This window comes from Lissotriton helveticus, chromosome 9, assembly GCF_964261635.1.
Source record: "Lissotriton helveticus chromosome 9, aLisHel1.1, whole genome shotgun sequence".
In the NCBI taxonomy this organism is placed as follows: Eukaryota; Metazoa; Chordata; class Amphibia; order Caudata; family Salamandridae; genus Lissotriton; species Lissotriton helveticus.
The window spans coordinates 75,342,325-75,363,066 of NC_136070.1; the positions used below are offsets into that span (position 1 = coordinate 75,342,325).

Here is a 20,742-nt window from a genome sequence, read left to right on the forward strand (position 1 = left end):
ACCGCTGGCTGCGCTGGCAACTGCTTCTGACATAGGGGTTCTCACGCTGTCGGACCATGCTCCGGTGTCGGGCTGCTTCCAGCTGCCGCCGGTAGCTCCTTCGCGCGGGGTCTGGCGCCTCCGAGATACCCTGTTACATAGGCGAGACGTACTGGCTAAGATTCGGACTGCGATTACTGGGTACCGGGAACACAACGAGAACGATGATACCTCCCTGGCGACGCAGTGGGCAGCCCTGAAGGCGGTGCTCAGGGGTGAGTTCATCTCTATCTCCTCGGCTGAGAATAGGGACAGACAGCGGAAGAGGGACGAGCTTACTAACTCGGTTCGGGAGCTAGAACTGGTGCACCAGAGGACGGGGGCCCCCAGAGTCTGGAGGCAGCTCAAGGCGGCGCGGAAGCTTCTCTCTGCCCTGGACTTGGACAGGGCGGAATATGCTGCGCTACGCCTGAAACACGCATATTATACTGGTGGAGACCGCTGCGGCCGGTTGCTGGCGAATAAACTTCGAGTGCGACACCAGCTCCAGAAGGTCAAGGAACTGTCAGTGCCCGGGGGAGGGTTGGCCTCTGAGGACAGCCAGATTGCAGACGGCTTCCGCAGATACTATGAGGAACTATACGCCGGTGAGCCTCCCTCGGCCCAGGCCGAGACCGAATACCTCGCATCGGTCGACCTTCCTATACTCACGCCGGAACAGGCGGATCACCTGGAAAGGGATATCCGCCCGGAGGAGGTGATCGGGGCTATTTCCCGACTCAAACATGGGAAGGCCCCGGGACCCGACGGTTATACTCCACTCTTCTACAAAACATTTTGCCAGGAACTATCCCCATTACTGACGCACCTTTTTAACTCCTTTGCAGAACCCGGGGCTATCCCCCCGGACCTACTGGGGGCGACGGTTTCGGTTATCCCTAAACCGGGGAAGGACCGTACTGAATGCGCGTCCTATCGACCGATCTCGCTGCTCAACGTGGACCTCAAGCTCTACACGGGAATTCTGGCGGCGCGTTTAGCGCCTCATCTCCCGGGATTGGTGGACCCGGATCAGGCCGGGTTTGTCCCGGGTCGGCAGACGGTGGACAACACCAAGAGGGTGATCCACGTTTTGGAGAAGGCCTCCCGGATCCCTGGGGAACGTATGCTGCTCTCGGTGGACGCGGAAAAGGCGTTCGACCGCGTGCACTGGCCCTACCTTGAGAGGGTGCTTGGCAAACTGGGGATGGGTGAGAAGTTCCGTACCCTCATCTTCAACTGTTACAAATCTCCTACTGCGACCGTGAGGGTCAACGGTTGCAACTCCGCCCGATTCGCAATAGAACGGGGAACCAGACAGGGGTGCCCTCTATCCCCACTGCTCTTTGCTCTGTACATGGAGCCGTTTGCTCAGAGGATTAGGCGGAACCTGGCAGTGACGGGTGTCCGGATGGGGGGTTACATTCACACCATCAGCCTGTATGCGGATGACGTGATCTTCATGTTGGACAACCCGAAAGACGCGCTCCCTGCTTGTCTTACTGAGCTGGACGTTTTTGCGGCAGTGGCGGGGTTTAAAATAAACATGAGCAAGTCTATGGCCCTTGACGTCTCGCTGGCCTCCGCTACCAGGCTGGAACTACAAGAAAGATTCCCCATGCAGTGGTCTAGAGACCTGATCCCGTATCTGGGAGTACTGCTGGCGCCATCCCTACCTGCCATGGTCACCGCTAACTATGCGGCCCTAGGGAAGAAGCTAAAGGAGGAGTTGCTCCGTTGGAGCAAAGGTACGCTCTCGCTGTTGGGGCGCATCGCTGCTGTAAAAATGACTCTCCTACCGCAGGTGCTGTACCTATTTCGGGCCTTACCGCTGCAACCGCCGAAAGGGTGGATACGGCAGACCCAGGCCGACATCGCAAGATTTGTTTGGCAGGGTCGTAAGCCCAGACTCCGGAGAGCCCTTTCCACGCTGGCGCCTGAGTCTGGTGGCCTTGGCATCCCGGACTTGCACAAATACTTCCAGGCGGCGCAGCTGAGATACTTGGTAGAGTGGAGTAAATGGGAATCGGACAGACACTGGCTGTTTCAAGATCAGGCGGTGGCGGGTAGGACTCTACAGGAGATACCCTTCCTGCGCCAGACTCATCGACCCCCTAATCTCTATGCGTCCTTAGTCACGCAGACCACGCTTCGGGTTTGGGATGTCGTGAGTGTTAGGAATGAGCTCACCACCTTCCCGTCGCCGCTCACGCCGTTGGCAGGGAACCCCGACTTCCGACCCGGGACGGAACCTGGAGCGTTTTCGCTCTGGCAAGCGGCCAGGTGCTGTGCATTGGTTCATATTTATGGCTCGGAGGGCGCTGTGCCGTTTGATGACCTGCGCAGGGAATACCATTTGCCCGAGACGGAACGTATGCGTTACATGCAGGTCCGCCATTGGGCGCTACAGCCGCAGGTGCGGGAGCTGGCCGATCGCAAACTCACTCCATATGAGATGTGGCTTGCGACACGTTCTTCGGACGCCAAGCTCATCTCGGACATTTATCGGCTCCTACAACCCCCCGCACACCACTTTTATAACCCCGGGAGGGCTCGCTGGGAACGTGAGCTGGGGAGGGCGTTGAGTCACAAGGAATGGGACGACATCTCCTATAGAGCACGGCACTCGGCATACCACACTGGTCTCACGGAGACCTTTACGAAGGTATCCACGTACTGGTATTACACGCCTCAGAGATTGCATGACATGAACCATAACATCCAAGACACGTGCTGGCGCGAATGTGGGCAAACAGGTACACTCACACACATTTTATGGGATTGCCCGTTGCTGGGTCCGTACTGGCAGGAGGTCCTAGATGAGCTGGACCAGTGCTTTGACATCGAACTGCCACGCCTTCCTGCCTATGTTCTACTGGGGTTACCCAATGGTTTGATGTACCCACTGCGATCTAGAAGGGGGAGACACATTGCGATCGCTTTAGGCTCCGCGATCCAAAACATACTGATATTCTGGCGCACCACCACTCTTCCCACTATCACGGGCTGGCTGCACAGGTTGTGGCATGTTTTGGGGATGGAAAAGATGTCCCTCACGGTGGCGGGGGAGGTGGACAAATTTGACGACCTGTGGCAACCTTTTAGAGTCCTGTTACAATCAGAGTTCAAGGAGATCACTTGTCCACGATATCTCAGGCTGATGCGATTGACTGCCCCGATCCCGTGATTGGTGAGGGGGGGAGGATGGGATGAGGGCGGGGCTTCTTGGAGGGTATGAAGGGCTATTGGACACTAGCACAGGCACGGGGAGGGTGGGGGGAGTTTGGGCAGGGGGGGAAGGGAGTTGGGGGGGTGTTTTCTACTTTAGGTTTGGGATGGGTACATCATGTCACTTTTGCTCCTGATGGGGCTCTGTGGGGGTATAGTTGGTCATATTTTATTGCTGATGGCGTCTCTGATGAGAGTCTTTGCTTTGCATTATCGTGATTACCGTATTCCTTGTATGTATTGTTTTTCTTTGTTGTGGAAACGATAATAAAATGCTTTAAACCTAAAGATCGCCACTTTCCTGATCAAATTCCTCCTACAACCTCAAAAGACTTTCCCAGGTGGAGATGTAGAGTCTGTTGGCGAAGAGGTTTGCGGAAGGAGGTTCGTATGTACTGCCCCGACTGTCCATCTAACCCTGGGCTGTGTGTACCTGCTTGTTTTAGAATGTACCACACGCAAAATAATTTTTGGGAGCATCCATGAGTGGTAAAGTGAACTGGCTGGTCTCTATTCTTTAAAACCTATTGTTCAGTTTCAAAGTTGGCATTTGTGTAGTGTATTTAGTTTTAGTTGTTGTGTTAGTAGATTTGTATCAATTTGCAATTTGTTTTTGTTTTTTATTTATATTGGAAAAAAACGAAAGTATGATGTTGGTTTGCATGTAGTGTCGATTGTCTGACGGTGTGCATGGTTTGGCGATTGGCTGGCGGTGTCTGTGGACTGGTGCTTCGCTGGCGGTATCTGTGGACTGGTGCTTGGCTGGCAGTGTGTGTGGACTGGTGCTTGGCTGGCGGTGTGCGTGTTCTGGTGCTTGGTTGGCAGTGTGCGTGGTCTTGCGCTTGCCTGGTGGTGTGTTGGGATTGGTGCTTGGCTGGTGGTGTGCCTGGGCTGGTGCTTGGCTGGCGGTGTGTGTGGAGTGGCGCTTGCCTGGTGGTGTGTGTGGACTGGTGCTTGGCTGGTGGTGTGCGTGGTCTGGTGTTTGGTTGGCGGTGTGCTTGGTCTTGCACTTGCCTGGTAGTGTGTTTGGAGTGGTGCTTGGCTGGTGGTGTGCCTGGACTGGTGCTTGGCTGGCGGTGTCTGTGGACTGGTGCTTGGCTGGCGGTGTGTGTGGACTGGTGCTTGGCTGGCGGTGTGCGTGGTCTAGTGTTTGGTTGGCGGTGTGCGTGGTCTTGCGCTTGCCTGGTGGTGTGTTTGGATTGGTGCTTGGCTGGTGGTGTGCCTGGACTGGTGCTTGGCTGGCGGTGTGTCTGGAGTGGTGCTTTCCTGGCGGTGTGTGTGGACTGGTGCTTGGCTGGCGGTGTGCGTGGTCTGGTGCTTGGCCGGTGGTGTGCGTGGACTGGGGCTCGGCTGGCGGTGTGTGGGAAGTGACTTAATGCTGATTACTACACAGTGCTAGCTGAGCGCCACTCCATGCAATCCATGAGTTTGTGTAGTTGCTGTGTCAGGAATGTGGACGTGTGAAAGTGATGGGCCCTTGATTGGCGTTGTCTGCTGGTGGAAGTGTAGTAATGTGATGGGTCCGCGGCTGGCGGTGTGAATGTTTTGTATGTGTCACATGTATGAAAGGTGTATGAATGGCCTGTAAAGAGGTTGGTGCCTTGTCGTGGCTTTACAGCTCACGAGCTGTGAGTCAATGGTTCAGTTTCTCATCCTTTCCATTTTTAACAGTGTATTTCATTTTTTGTGAAATCACTCGCTAATACAATAGTATACACTGAACCATCACTCACCCTCGTGCCAAATCCAACCAGTATGTGTGTGTGTTTGAGGACTTGATGTCTGTGTAGTTATTTTATTATTATTATTTTTTTTGAAGCAGGACGCACCTTGTCACTTTTTTTGTAAATGTTGTGATGTGTTGCTTTTGTGCCTGTGAATGGTCTTCTGTGTGTCAGGTATGAAAGGTGTGTGAATGGCCTGTAAAGCGGTTGGTGCCTTGAAGTGGCTTTACAGCTCACGAGCTGCGAGTCATTGGTTCAGTTTTTTTTGTCCATGTAATTGACAGTGCATTTCATTTTTGTGAAATCTCTTGTTAATAAAATTATATATACTGAACCATCACTCGCCCTCGTGCCAAATCCAACCAGTATGTGTGTGTGTTCGAGGAATAGATGGCTGTGCAGGGATCTTGTTTTTTTTAGTCTCTCTGTCAAGGTGTACATTCCACCTACGAATAACCTACCAACTGTAGATATTGTTGAAAACCCAAGGGACAACATGGTGATGTCTCTCTGCTGAAATCTAACAATTAATTTTATCCACAATATCCTGCAAAACTCACAATGTCCGTCATATTTTCCTTGCAATATTGCGCCCAAATTTTCACGCTGCACAAGTAAACAACTAATTTTGTCAAAACTAATTGGTTTAGATAGGGGGGGTCACATGGGTTTTTCACACCTTCCTCGGTTGCCATCTAGGGAAACCTAGCAAACCCACACATTTCTGGAAAGTAGACACCTGGGGGCTTTCAAGGGGGTATGGTTTGCATGGATCCTCCAACGTTCCTTTTCCCAGAATCCCTAGCAAACTTTAAATGTAGCTGAAAAAATTTGTTTTGTCAAACATTTTTGTGTGTAAAAGTGTGGCATCACTGGGCTCATACAAATTTCCATCCACCCAGCGTTCCCCCAGGTCTCCCGATAAAAATGGTACCTCACTTGCGTGGGTGATTCAAGGACCCGCAACAGGCAAGGGCCCAAAACCTAATGAGGCAACATCAAAATTACCTATCACAAAGCAATCTGGTTTTGCAAAGGGGTTCCCATGAGTTTTTGGCCCGGGGCTCGGCGGCCATGTAGGGAAACCTACCTAAACCATACATTTCTGGAAACTAGACACCCGCGGGACTCCTGCGAGGTATGGCTTGCTTGGGTCCCTCATCATTCTCCTACCCAGAATCCACTGCAAAGCTAAAATTTCACCAAAAAAAAGCTTTTTTCTCACATTTTTGTGTGGTAAAGTTGTGGAATCTGTGTGGATCCTCAAATTTCCTCCCACCCAGCGTTCCCCCAGGTCTCCCGATAAAAATTGTACCTCACTTGTGTGGGTAGGCAAAGTGGCTGTAACAGGAAAAGGCCCAAATTGTACGGTGGAGACTTAAATATTACCTATAGCAAAATTACCTTATTTTGGGGGGGGGGGGGACCTGAGTTTTTTGCCCCGTGCTCCGCGGCCATCTTTGGAAACTACCAAACCCAAACAGGTCTGAAAACTAGACACCCGGGGGAGTCCAGGGAGGTATGGCATGCGTGGGTCCCCCAACGTTTTCCTACCCAGAATTCCCTGCAAACCTTAAAATTAGGTTAAAAAAACACTTTTCCATACATTTTTGCGTGGGATCTCCATGCCGGCACAAATGTCCTACCACCCAGCGTTTCCCTTGTTCTCCCGAGTAAATGATACGTCACTTGTGTGGGTGGGCCAAAGCAGAACAGGCCAAAAATGTATTTTTAAAAAATTGTATAATTCGGTATTTACAAGAAAGCACCGAGAATTCTACTGTTTTTGGGTCATCTTAGTCACAGGCCTTTGGCCCACCCACACATGTGAGGTATCATTTTACTCGGGTATTGCTTTCAAAGAACAAACAAAATTACAAGAAGTTACAGGTGAAAACGTTGAGACAAAAGGTTGTTTTTTTCAACTAATTTTCAATTTTTCCAATATTTAACTGTCAATTTCTATAAAGAAACCTTCATGGATTTAGACAAATGACCCCTTTCTGAATTCAGATTTTTGTCTACTTTTCTAAAATGTATAGCTTCCCAGGATCCATTATTGCTTTCGAACTAATTTCTACCATTAACTGGAAGGAGGTTGAAAGCACTAAAAATAGCAAAAATAGTCTATGTCCCAGGAAAATGCCAAAACTGTGTGAAAAATGTTAGTTCTCTGACAAAAGACTGTCATTTCCTAAAAGCTGAGAAAATGCTGATTTCAGCCCCAGAAACCCTTTTTTGATAACATTTGCAGGGAAAAACCCAGAGGCTTTCATTTGCAACCCGTTTTCCCCATTTTTTTTTTTTACTGTATTTTGCTTAATTTCTGGGACCCCTCCAAGGGAATCCACAAACCATGGGTATCTTTAGAATCCCCATGATTATTGGAAGAAAGGGTAGCAAATTTGGCGTGGATACCTTATGTGGTCAAAACATTACATGGGCCTAAGGGCACACTGACCCAAATCGCCAAAAAGTGGCTTAGCACAGGAGGGGAAAAGGCCTAGCAGCGAAGGGGTTAAAGTCAAGTGCAAACAATACAATAATTGGTTGTGATGCTCAAGATATGATTTTAGTTGATTACTAAATTAAGTAACTTAAATTACTTAATGGCAAAGCAATGTCCTTTCACCCTAGAAATGAATGTGCTGGGATCGGTCCTCCTCTGAAGACTGAATTCTTCCTGGAGTGAGTTCCACAACCATCGCATAGGCAAATTTAAACTTATTTGACCTGGGTGTCCTGAGACAGTGCTTTCTCTACCACACCAGGGAAGACATTGGTTGATTTGAAATCAAGATTTTTAGACTTTGATAATGTATTTCTCAGAACTAACTAAGCCCATGGTACCACTTGATCTTTCAAATCAGAAGCAAAATTGAAGGTGGCATTAAAACCAGTAATCTAAGAAATGGTAGCACTGTCATTTAGCTTACTCCCCAGTTTCACCTGTAAGTGGATGAAGAAAGTAAACTTTAAACCTTGAGCAAAGGGTCTTGCTACTTTTATGTGTAGCAGAATCCTTTCACTCCACCTCACATAATATGGCCACAAGGGCTAGACCTACCAAGAACACTGGGGTTCCTGTACCACCAAAATATGCTGAAGGTCTAGGTCCTGTCCTGACCTTTAATGAGCTAGCCATCAAAGAGGTGCACTGTACGCTTCACTGCAAAGCAACAACAGACACCACCAACGCCAGTGTACTTTGTGAATACAATTGGACCAATTCAGTAATAGATTTGGTCTATCTTAACCCTTTGCATATTAATGTTGGACTAAAGAGGATCTGAGGTAAGAACCCTTCATTTCAAGGAAGCACAACTGGTTTCCTATTATTATGACCAGACTCACCATCCTTAATATTCATTTCATCGAAGAATTGAGATTAACCAAATGTAGAGTAAGCATTAAAAAACTTCTACATACACACTAACAATTAGTGTCCCCATAATTTACTACTCTATGTGGATGTGCTCTGAACAACAATGGGTTCCAGTGGTAAACAAGCATCGACAAAGCCAATAGGTCTCACCTATGCAAGAGCTATTGGCTTTGGCAATGTGTTTTAGCCACATTGCACACCTGTGTGGCTGCTGTTCAGCATGGCTAAAGGTGAGTGGGTGTGGTGGATTTGAATGTAGTATACTGAGGTGGGTACACTGGGGTTGGTAGATTGGAGTGGGGTAGGTTGGGTGGGGAACACTGTGGGGGGCAAAATGAGGCTGATGGGGTAGGTTGGGGTGGAGTCGATTGGAGCAAGTTGCGATAGACTGGGGTGGGTTAAATTAGGGTGGGTACATAGCAGTGGGGTAGATTGGGTGGGGTAGACAGGAGTAGATTGGAGTGGGATACACTGGATTGGGGTACATTGGATTGGGGTACGTTGGATTGGATTGGGGTACTTTGGAGTTTTTAGAGTGGGGTAGACTTGAGCAGGGTAGATTGTTGTGAAGTAGACTGGAATGCAGTAGAATGTGGTGGATTGAAGTGAGGTAGATTGGGGTAAATTGGAGTAGGCTAGATTGTGGTAGACTGAGGTAGGGTAGGTTGGGTAGAATGGGATACATTGGAGTGGGGTAGATGGGGTAGACTGGAGTCGGGGCCACTGATGTAGGATTGGTGTGGTAGATTGGGGCGGGGTAGATTGGGGAGAGGTAGACTTTGGTAGTGTAGATTGGAGTGGAGTAGGTTGGATAGATTGGGGTGCGGTAGCCTGGAGTGTCCTAAATTGGGGAGGGGTAAATTGGGTGTGGTAGATTGGAATGTAGTAGATTGAGGTAGGTGGAGTTGACTGGGTGGGGTAGATTGGGGCAGATTGGGGTAGGATGGTCGGGGGTAGATTGGAGTGAGTACATTGGAGTGGAGCTGATTGGAGTGGGATAGACTGGGGTAATTTGGGATCAGGTAGATATGAGTAGAGTAGACTATAGTGGGGTAGAAAGGGATAATTGGAGAGGGGTCGGTGGGGTAGACTGGAGTGGGTGGGGTAGACTGGACTGGGGTAGACTGGAGTGGTGTAGATTGAAGTCGATTTTAATGGAGAGGATTGGTGTTGTATAGATGATGGGTTAGACTGAAGTGGGGCAGATTGGATGGGGTAGACTGGAGTGCGGTAGACTAGAGTGGTGCAGATTGGGGTAGGTTAGGTGGGGCAGATTGGAGTAGGTAGACTGTGGTATATTAAGGTGTGGCAGAGTAGGATAGATTGGAGTGATTTGAAGTGCAATGTGATGAAGAAGAGGAGCAATACCATATGGACGAAAGGGCAGAACCAGTCCATGAAGAGATTGTGAGACTGAAAAGCCGCAACATAAATGTGGGAAAGGAGGAAGTGAAAACACAAGAACTGATATAGAGTGCATAAACGCAATTCAAAATGTTACTCCAAAAAACAGGAGTTGTGGATGTACGTAAGTACCGTATTTTCCGGCGTATAAGATGACTTTTTAACCCTTTAAAATGTTCTCGAAAGTCGGGGGTCGTCTTATACGCCGGGAACCACATTTTTGGGAGTGGAAACAATGCTCCACCGACTTTAAAATTGGAGCAGAGATCAACTTGGACCGAGTCAGCATTGCAGTTGTGCCCACAGCTCTCGGTATTTTGCAACGTTACACCTCGCAGGCCCCAATAAGCTGACTCCGAGTCTCACGAGCCCTCCAATATGGCCTCTGAGCTCTTGCTTCACTCTGCGCGTGTTCGCACTCCCTGTGCCGTAGCAGATTGGGGCTCGGTATCGGAGTGCCCCCTGTCAGTGCCCCCGCCGTGTGTCATGGCTAAGTCATGGCTAAGTACCGTAGGTACCGTCCCTGGGTTCAGCTTTTCACTTACCGGCTTTCACGACCCAGGCGCTAATGCCACTCAGCCGGGCCACAGGATATGGCTCCGCGTCGGTACAGTCTCTTACAGCCCCCGTAGTGCCGATGGGGGCAGGCTCTCACGGGGAGGCCCTTGTTCAGTCTAGAGCTGACAAAAGACACAGGGGGCAAATGTGTGGATCTGGCGTCTCTCTCTCCTTCCGATGTGGCCATACATCTCATGTTCATCGGAAGGAGAGAAGCGTCAGTACGTGATCTCCTCATGGCCATAGAAAGGGGACTGTAGAATGTTCCCGCCGGCAATACAGTATCGGTACATTCATGTTTTGCTGCAGTTACCGTATTTCAGAAGGGTGATTACGGTACATTCCTGATGATCACAAACACACTGCATTTCTTTTAAAGATGTTGAATTACACACCTTCTTTTGATACACTCGCATAATACCTGAAATGCACTGTTCTGCATGGCTGTTTAATAATGAAAGGAGATGCTTGGAGAGGGCCTGTAGTGTGAGCACATAGTAAAGATGACACTAACAACACGTTTTAGAACATGAGAGGTACTACAAACCTCCAAATCCAAGCAGAGTTTGTATGCAGTGTGCACAGGAAATACCGGTACCAGTACCAGTACATCGCTTGCCGTGATTGGCTGGTTGTTGTAACAGGAAAGGCAGTCAATCTGGTGAGCAGATACACGTGGTGGTGAAGACAGTACAGCACAGCACCACTATCTGTACTGGTTCATACAGTACAGCACCAGTACATACGGTACAGTATGCAAATGGCTAACAGTCAAGAACCCATCATGGCTCCAGCAGCAGCAAGAATAAAGAAATATGAAGCCAGTTACAAACTTAAAGTTGTAAACTTTGCCATGGAACATAATAACTGTGCTGCTGCAAGACAATATGGAGTAACAGAAAAGATGGTTCGGGACTGGAAAGCACATGAAAAAGCATTAAGGAGTATGCCAAGGGGTAAGTGTGCATTGAAAAGAGGCACCACACATTGGCCAGAGCTCGAAAAACATGTAGCAGACATGGGTGAATGAGCATCGCTAAAGCGGTTATGTAGTGACACAAAATAAAATCCGTTTGTTTGCACTTCAGTGGGCCAAATCTAACACAGATCTCAGCAACAGATTTAAGGCCACTGTATCCCGGTGTACTAGATTCTTGGGAAGGCATAATCTGGTATTGAGATAAAAGACGAAAATTGCACAAAAATTACCTGCAGATCTAGATGCCAAAGTACATAGTTTCCATCGCTACGTAATACAGCTGCGCAATAAACATGGCTATGCGTTAAGCAGCATCGGAAATATGGATGAAACTCCAATGAATTTTGATATGGTTGCAAATAAAACTGTCCATCCAAAAGGTGAAAAAACTATTCGAATAAAAACAACAGGTCATGAGAAGTCCAGTTTTACAGTGGTACTAGCATGCACAGCTGATGGCGCCAAACTGAGACCAATGGTTATTTTTAAAAAAAAACAATGCCGAAACTCAAGTTTCCTGTTGGTTGTTTTGTACATGTGCATGAAAAAGGCTGGATGGATGAAGAAGGGGTAAAACTATGGCTTGATAATGTATGGAGCAGGCGACCAGGTGGACTTATTCAAAAACGTAGTCTACTGGTGTGGGATATGTTCAGGGCTCATTTAACTCCCAACACCAAGGAAAGGCTGGCAAGAATAAAAACAGATGCTGCAGTTATTCCTGGAGGATTGACATCGTTGGTACAGCCACTGGATGTGTGCCTAAACAAGCCATTTAAAGATCGCATTCGAGAACAGTGGAATGAGTGGATGGTTAGCGGCGAAAAGTCATTCACAAAAGGAGGAAACATGCGTGCTCCACAGTTGGATGTTTTGTGCAAGTTTGTCATAAAAGCCTGGAATGATATTGATGCTGAAACAGTCATCAAGTCTTTCAAGAAGTGTGGCATATCAAATTCATTAGATGGTATGGAGGACGACTACTTGTGGGAAGATGAATAGGAAGCCGAAGCCGGGACCACTCCATCTGATACGGAATTAGATCCATACGATGACTGCTTTACAAATGTACCACAAGATCTCATTGATTTACTTATGATATCAGATGACGAAGAGGAGGATTTTGAAGGCTTTTAAAGGGAAACGGTCACACCAGGAAATCCTGTAAAAATAGCTTGGAGTTATGAGTAATCCACTTGCAGTGTTTTATGTTTACCGTACATGTTTGATGACAAACAGCCTTATGTTTATAAGTGACTGTTTTTCATATGGTTCTAAAACAATTGTGACTAAAGCAATATTGTTTATACAAACAATTGGTTTGAGTTCAGTCTTTGAGTGTGTACAATAAATGCTTAACACTGTCCTCTGATAAAGCCTTACTGCTCACCCACACTACCACAAACCGAGAATAAGGTGCTCTCTACTTTTACCTCTGCCTACCCTTGGGGTTCCACTGGAGACTGTGCACACTATACCTCACTTTGGTATAGTATATACAGAGCCAGCTTCCTGCAATTGCATGTCCATCAACAAGACAGGATTGAAAGACAAGATCCAATGACACACGGTGCTAAAACTACGATAACTCCAGAGACCTCCTTCACCCGCTTTCCAAATCTCTTAATGCTAGCAAGATCACGGGTAGGAATTTCCTCATGAAGGTTCAAAAATAAGGGCCATAATCAGAAACATCCATTGTCCCGTACTAATAAGTCCAAAATAAATTCTCAAAATGGCTATGCAGGACTGCGTTGGAAGAGGGGGTAGTCTTATACGGCCAGTATATCACAAAACCTACATTTTATCAAGAAAAGTAGGGGCTCGTCTTATACGCCCAGTCGTCTTATACGCCCGAAAATACGGTACTTGGCTCAGCTTTAGGGCAGGGCTAAAAACAAGAAAAGGCATGACGTATGCATGTCATGGCAAACTGCAACGAAGGATATGACAGCAAAGTTGCAGCTAACAAATAGTAAGCCTGTGGGTGGGCTGTAGCCCACTGACTGCAAACAACATGTCTCGAAGAGACAGCGAATGTGCTGTCTAGCTGAGACCTAAAAAAACCAGACATTTAAAAAAACGGATAAGAAAAATAGTACCAAGCAGAACCAGGCCTTTCCCTCTTGAGTTCCCCATCTAAAATCGTGATGTAATACCACACATTCGTAACTGGTATTCGAACCAGAAGCCAAGCAATTCAAATTCAAGGTATATTGGGGTGGTCGGAGTAGTATATGTTAGCTGAAATTTTAAATAAATGGTACATTATCAGTACCCAGAAAATGAATATACTTTCTTCGCTGTTTGATGGACTACTGATTTAACCAGATGCCATATGTTAATTCGGAAGCAATTAAATGTTCAAATTTCATCTACATGGTTTGTATTTTGATGGTTTGCGTGAATAGATTTTTTTGCAAACATAACCACAGAATACAGAAACTTTGGAAATGAGTGATCTACATTTGGTTAGAACTCAGTCTCTGTTACCCCTTGGTACACTGTATGCTGACAGAAAAGCTCAAAGTCCCACGTGACCTGTATTGCTTCCTATGTGCCTATCAAGTGCTATTTGGTTCTTCCCCCCCCCCAAGCAAAATTAATTTCAATGTATAAGTTCAGTTATCAAACATAATTTATTCTTATATCATATTTTTTCATACTTGATATTACCATTGGACATACACAAAACTAATCCAAAATTGATTTCACATACTTTAGACAAGTTTGTACCGTAAATTACTTTTTTTTTTAAAGCTATTACAGCTATTACCACCTGAACAACCACGACGACCCCAACACCACCGCCCTCCTAGAGAAATTCACCAACATAGGACTGAACTTGTCTCCGCCCCCAATCACACAGCAGGACACACACTCGACCCAGTTTTTGCAGGAGGAAACAGCATCTTCTTTAGCCACACCGCAGAACTGCTCTGGACTGACCACCACTGCATCCATTTCTTCTTTAGAAAACCCACCGCACATAAGCATGTGCGCCATCTCTTACGCAAAATCTGGAACAAAGTTTCAGAAGAATATCCTCACCTCCGCCCTCACCTGCACTCCAACACCAACTACGACAGACCCCAACACCGCGGCAAGCAACCTCCACCAATGGATCGCCAACTGCGCCAACACACTCGCCCCTTCCTCGAAAGGACTACAAGACAGCGCAACAAGAAAGCAAACTGGGTCGCCACGGCACTCCAAGAATTCAAGCGCTACTGCCGACCACTGGAAAAGACATGGAGAAACAGCAAAACTCAGGAAACACGCACCGCCTACAAAACAGCCACCCCGGCACACGACCAACTCATCAAATCCACAAAGAAGAACTACCTCCAAGACAGAATCCTCTCCAACGCCCACAACTCCAAGGAACTCTTCTCCATCATTCAGGAATTTGCCAAACCCAACACCTTACTTGGACCCCACTCATGACAGAAAACACCCTAAAGACCATGAAGAGCATCCACTCTGGAGCACCTTCAGACCCCTGCCCGCCACACATCTTCCACAGGGCAGCCACAACCATTGCACCCGAGCTATGCCGAACCATCAACTGCTTCCTCGAGACCGCCACATTACCCGACAACTGGAAGCGTGCCGAAGTCAACCCCCTCCTAAAGAAACCTTTAGCAGACCCGACAGACCTCAAGAACATTAGGCCCATCTTGCTACTTCCTTTTGCAGCCAAGGTCATCGGAAAAGCCGTCAACACCCAGCTGGCATACTTCATCAAAGCCAACAACATCCTAGATACCTCCCAATCCAGGTTATGTAGCAACCACAGCACTGAGACCATCCTCCTTCCCGCCACAGACGACATCCGCGCCCTCCTGGACCAAGGCCAAATGGCAGCCCTTATCCTCCTGGACCTATCAGCAGCCTTCAACACCGTCTCCCACGGCACACTAGCCACCAGACTCCATGACGCCGGTATCCAAGGAAAGGCCCTAGACTGGATACGCTCATTCATCATGGGCAGAACACAGAGAATAAGGCTCCCGCCCTTCCTCTCAGAACAAACAGAGACCAGATATGGAGTAGCCCAAGGATCCTCCCTCAGCCCCACCCTCTTCAATGTCTACATGGCCCCCCTCACAACCATCATCAGAAACCATGGGTACTACATCGTCTCCTACACCGAGACACGCCGCTCATCCTCTCCCTCACCAAGGAACCACACATTAAAAGTCACAACTTCCAAGAAGAGATGAAAGCCGTTCCAACCTGGATGAAGAACAGCTGCCTGAAACTCAGCTCAGAGAAAACAGAAGTCCTCATCCTTGGCTCCACCCCCTCCGCATGTGACACCTGGTGGTCCCCCACCCTTGGAAACCCATCCACCCCAACAGACCATGCACGTAACCTCAACATCATACTGGACTCATGGCTCACTATGAATCGCCAGATCAACGCGGTCTCCTCTGCATGCTTCAACACCCTTCACACAGTATGCAAAACATTCAAATGGATACCCTCTGATTCCAGGAAAACGGTCACTTATTCCCTTCATCACTGGCAGACTGGACAACGGCAATGCCCTATATGCTGGAATCAACAAAAAACTCCTCCCCAAAATCCAGACCGTCCTGAAACGCCGCAGCCAGACTACTCCGCGATATTCCGCGGCACAACCACATCACCCAATACCTCTGCGACCTCCACTGGCTCCCCATCGAAAGAATAATAATTTTCAAGCTGCTCACGCATGCTTACAAGGCCCTCCACAACATCGGACCACAATACCTCAACAACTGCATGCCCCCAAGAGAAACCTCCGCTCAGTCGACCTCTCTCTTGCCACTGTCCCACGCTTCTACAGGAACAGAGCGTGTGGAAGGTCCTTCTCTTACTGCGCACCCAAGACCTGGAACAATCACCCCCTTCACCTCCGGCATAGCCCGACACTGCACCAATTCAGAAAAGACCTCAAGACCTGGCTCTTCGAATTACCCCAACAGAGCTGCACACCCCCCACCCGCTCCTCCCCTGCCCTTTCCCCCTCCCCCTTCCTGCGCCTTGACTTGAGACCCTAATGGGCGAGTAGTGCGCTTTACAAACCCCTGATTGACTGATTACAATCAAAATATTGGATACATTATATGCAAAAAAATAAAATAAGCGATACTCCCACACGTCAATCCTCTCACTCCTATACAGATCCAGAATCACCACCAATCATACTTTACATTCAAACCCAGACCCAGCCACTCTACACATAAACAGCATGAAATCCAATGAAAAAACAGTTTTGATTTTTTAGAGTATGCTGGGTGGTGATTCTGGATGTGTGTAGGAATGAGAGGATTGAAAGACGCTAGAAAACACAGTAGCATAAGTTCCAACTTGTTTGGGGGCATTATGGAACATGCTGGCCAGACAAACCGGTGAAACTACATACAACCATGACCATACCACCAACAGCCCCCTGAAGCCAGCATGCTGAAGCGGCACTAAACCATTATTACATCCAAACAAGGACCTATAAAGTACTAAGTACTTTTGACTGGTGTTTAAACAAAATTGAATGTTTATCCTTAAATATAATGTTGCATATATAGTTCTTCAATACAGGTTTAGAGCCACTGCTATTGTTTTAAATGTATCCCTATTGCGATGCAGGGTCTGAAAAAGAGAAATAAAATGTGAATAGGGATGATCAACGAGCTTGGACAAAAACAATGATTTCACAAATCTGTTGTCTCAAAGTGTAACTACAAGACCGGAAATGTACTTTTAGTCATATGTGTTTCTCAATTCCCTCTCTCTACACAGTTCTTGGAATTCTCTATGAATCACAACTAATGCAGGCTTCTTTTTCTGCTGAACAATTTGCAATATTTCTGAATTCATTATTATTTTTTGGTACAACCAAAATTATTGCTAAAATCTTTGCATGTTCTATCTGAAGAGTAATACTGTGAGTAATAATCTTTTTAAATACATCAGGCTTAGAATACAATAACATGTCTGACATTGCTTAAGGCAATTTTAGGATATAGGATCACGCTAGACGTGCTGCCGAAGGGAGGTGTGTTTGGAGAAGACAGCGAGACACTGTTTCTCTGATGGCTGCAATCATCTTTGATGGTGGGCAGACTATGCACTGGCTGGCATCCAAGTCCCTATGAGCTGAACATAGTGAGAGGACTGCAGGAAGAATTTAGATTACCGCCAGCCAATGTCTAGGACAGCAAACAAACGTCTGTCTCCCTTAAAGCTACATTTGAAGCCCAACTTTTACCACACACAGCTTAAGAAATAATTGCAAAAAGACTTCACACACAAACCTTAGCAGGATCAAAAAAAATACAGCACAGAGTGAGACATGAACATATGAGACAGTAGCATGCAGGAAATATGAGCCATGTATTCTCTGGAAACAAAATGTTTTAATTTCTTAGTAATTCTTCAGTTTCTGATCTTTTGGAAGGCAGAACCGGGAACACAATCCCTTTGCAAACTCTACCTTTTCTAGACAAGCCATCACAACACTATAATCTGTTCAGAAAGGACAGGATTTAAGCCATAGCAATTAATGCTATAATTACAAAAAATAAGAACACAGACCATAAACAGTAAGTGAAAAGTAGGTAGTGCACCTCACCTGCAACTGCATGACGACATAGTTGAATCGGTCATTCCTTCCACACCCTATGAATCTGCAGACATGGTCTTTCCCTGTTCCAAAGACATATAACATTAGCACTGAGAGCAGCAGGAATACAAACATTTACAAAGTATCAATGTACAAAGGTAACATGATAACAGCTAACGTTTTCATTGTTACAACTATTTGCATACATTTGCTTTATTAATCATAAAAAACGTATGTATAATGATATGCGAGGTAATTAGGTTGTTCGGTACATTTGCTGCCTATTTGCTAGAGTTGTTGGTGCAATTTTAACATCTTCGGTATACCGACTGACATTTTAACAGCTTTTTAGACATTTACTGCTATTTTATGTACCTATTGTTAAAGTGTTTAGAGGCAGATGTACCAAGCCTTTTCCAATTTGTAAACATCCCGATTTGCAGAATAGGGTCGTTTGCAACAGCAAAAAGGCATTTTGATATGTAAGAAAGCCAAATTATTATTCAGTAACACATTACTGAATCGCAACTTGGGTTTGTGACTACATAACTATTCGGTATTTGGAAGGGGCATCTTTAGGGTGTCCTGTTCAAATACTGAATTGCAGTGAATGGTTTGGAACTGAAATCTGGTTGCAAAACAATACCATTTTCCTGACTTCTGAAAGGAAGCGGAAAGGCATTCGTAAATTGGACAAAGTCCCAAAATGAACCCTTCCGCATTGTGAATGCTAAAACACATATTTAAAAATATATATATATGTATATATATTTTTTAAATGTTAGAAGTTTTGTCTTGCTTTTTTAAAGGCATCCCGTTTTCCTTTAAGGAAAGCAGGTGTCACTTAAAAACCAAATCTTTAAAAGCATCACAGACATGGTGGTCAGCTGACTTCAGAAGGCCCCCATCCCGGTGATGGCTGCAATTTTGCAACCTTCCTCATTAATATTCATGAGGTAGTTCGAACAGCGATCCACTACAAATCATGTCATTGCGACCCACCTATTAGCACATGGGGGTCAGTTCGCAAAAACAGAATGGATTCAGTAAAGGACTGGGTGCCGCCTGCAAGCTCCTTTACCAAATCCATTCTTAGTACATCTGGCCTTTAATATCGTCTAGGCTCAAAGGTTGAAGATAATCTTTATTTGGTGAAAGAAAAACTTTAAAAGCAAGTTAAAAACAATTACAAACAGATCAGACGCATTGAAATCACCAAAGTCAATTGATGAAATATACGTCATCATTGCCCTTCCATGGCATCAAAGCTGAATCATGCTGCATATTTTTTCCCTAAGATCCTCGCCTGAGTAATACAATTCAACACTGCATAACAGATTATCTAGGCATTGAAGAGACACAGCAAACACACACAGTGATGAAAGGATAGCTTGCAATAAGTCTAACCACTAGCATTCACTCGGCGTAGGTGCTAAAGGTAGGGGTGCAGGGGGTGCTGCAGAACCCACAAAATAACCATACTGGAGCTCCGAAGCGGAACAAGTTTTAAAAGCTTACCTAACATTTTGTTTTTATCTTGTCACATTTGCTTTGCGTTCAAAGACAGGTCAAATGTCAGTCTAGTCTTCTGACAAATTGCTGCTTATTCTTTTAACAGGGAGCCTTGGTGTTTACTAGTCTTTCTCTTACTGCTAAGTGTGAGTATTTTGTAAAGTGTACTAAGGTTGTAGGTTGTCATTTTCTTCTAACAATACAAAAAAATGTAAACCCCTATAAAAGAACTGTACAAATATGTCAAAATATATAAACAGTTAAGAAAGCGCAATTCAATTCTGAGCTTCTAATCCTGAAGTGTGATGGAAACAAAGACTTTAATACAATCAAAACAAATCACAATACTTTACGTGGTGATACAAAAATGACATTCACTGAAACCAAAATATTCAACACATTATCGTTTGTGCACTATTCGATATAGTTTTATCAGTAAAACTGCACGTCTGAGCAAATGTAGGGGTCATTTCAATGGAAAATGTACTGTCTGTAAATGACAATATGCTGTTACACCACGCTCATGTAATATATTTGTGACACTGTACTCCTAAATGCAACACCAGTTACATATTACACCCTTTCCACTCTCCTGCAGACTGGGCGTGGCTCATTTGCAACACGTGTTCTTTGTGTGATGCTTGAATTTTCAAAACCTCTAGGAGTTCAGAGATTTAACTTTGATGGTAGTACCCTCCCTTTGAAAATGGGTCCAGCACCACTGTACTCGGGGTGCATTTCACCCCATCATTCTTTGCCCACCACGCCACCTCAGTAGGATCACTCTGGCCTTACAAAATATAGAGAACAAACAGAGGCACACAGGGTTTAAAGGTCCATTCCAACCTGCTTTTATGTTAGAATACCCTTATTTGTGCTAGGAAAGTCACTTCTATGAAGGAAACTTGAGATGGCATGGCTGAAAGCTTAAAGTGGGTTCGACAAGAAATATAACAACATTTACGAACCAAGTGAGGAGAACAATGGATGAGGCAGGTGTTTTTTTCTGAAATAATTTCTAGTACTGGTAATAAAAGGTAAAAGAAATAAAGAAAGTAATCAGGTAAGATGCATTCTGAAACAGCGGCTAAATACCATTTAATCATACCCACAAATGTGGCACCTTGCTGCTTAAAATAAAAATATGGACTGTTTGCGCGTGAAGTGCATCCAATGAGTTACCGTCTTACTGAGTCTACAATATGGGTGCTCTATTAGAGTAGGCTGCAATCACAGAAGGTTTTCTGGCAGCTAAAAGAACTTCTAAAACTTCAGAGAGAAGATAAGGTCCCTGCGTGATGTGCTCCTTGACACCAGGTGTTTT

General features: G+C 46.0%; 1 protein-coding gene across 1 annotated transcript in view; it reads right to left on the reverse strand.

The window, feature by feature from the left end:
- TTBK2 (tau tubulin kinase 2) overlaps nucleotides 1–20,742 on the reverse strand; it is a 631,485-nt gene that overhangs the window by 270,928 nt on the left and 339,815 nt on the right. Inside the window, exon 5 of the mRNA XM_078659515.1 lies at nucleotides 17,916–17,989. Within this exon, the coding sequence (XP_078515641.1) occupies nucleotides 17,916–17,989 (74 nt within the window). The remainder of the gene's footprint in view (nucleotides 1–17,915; nucleotides 17,990–20,742) is intronic.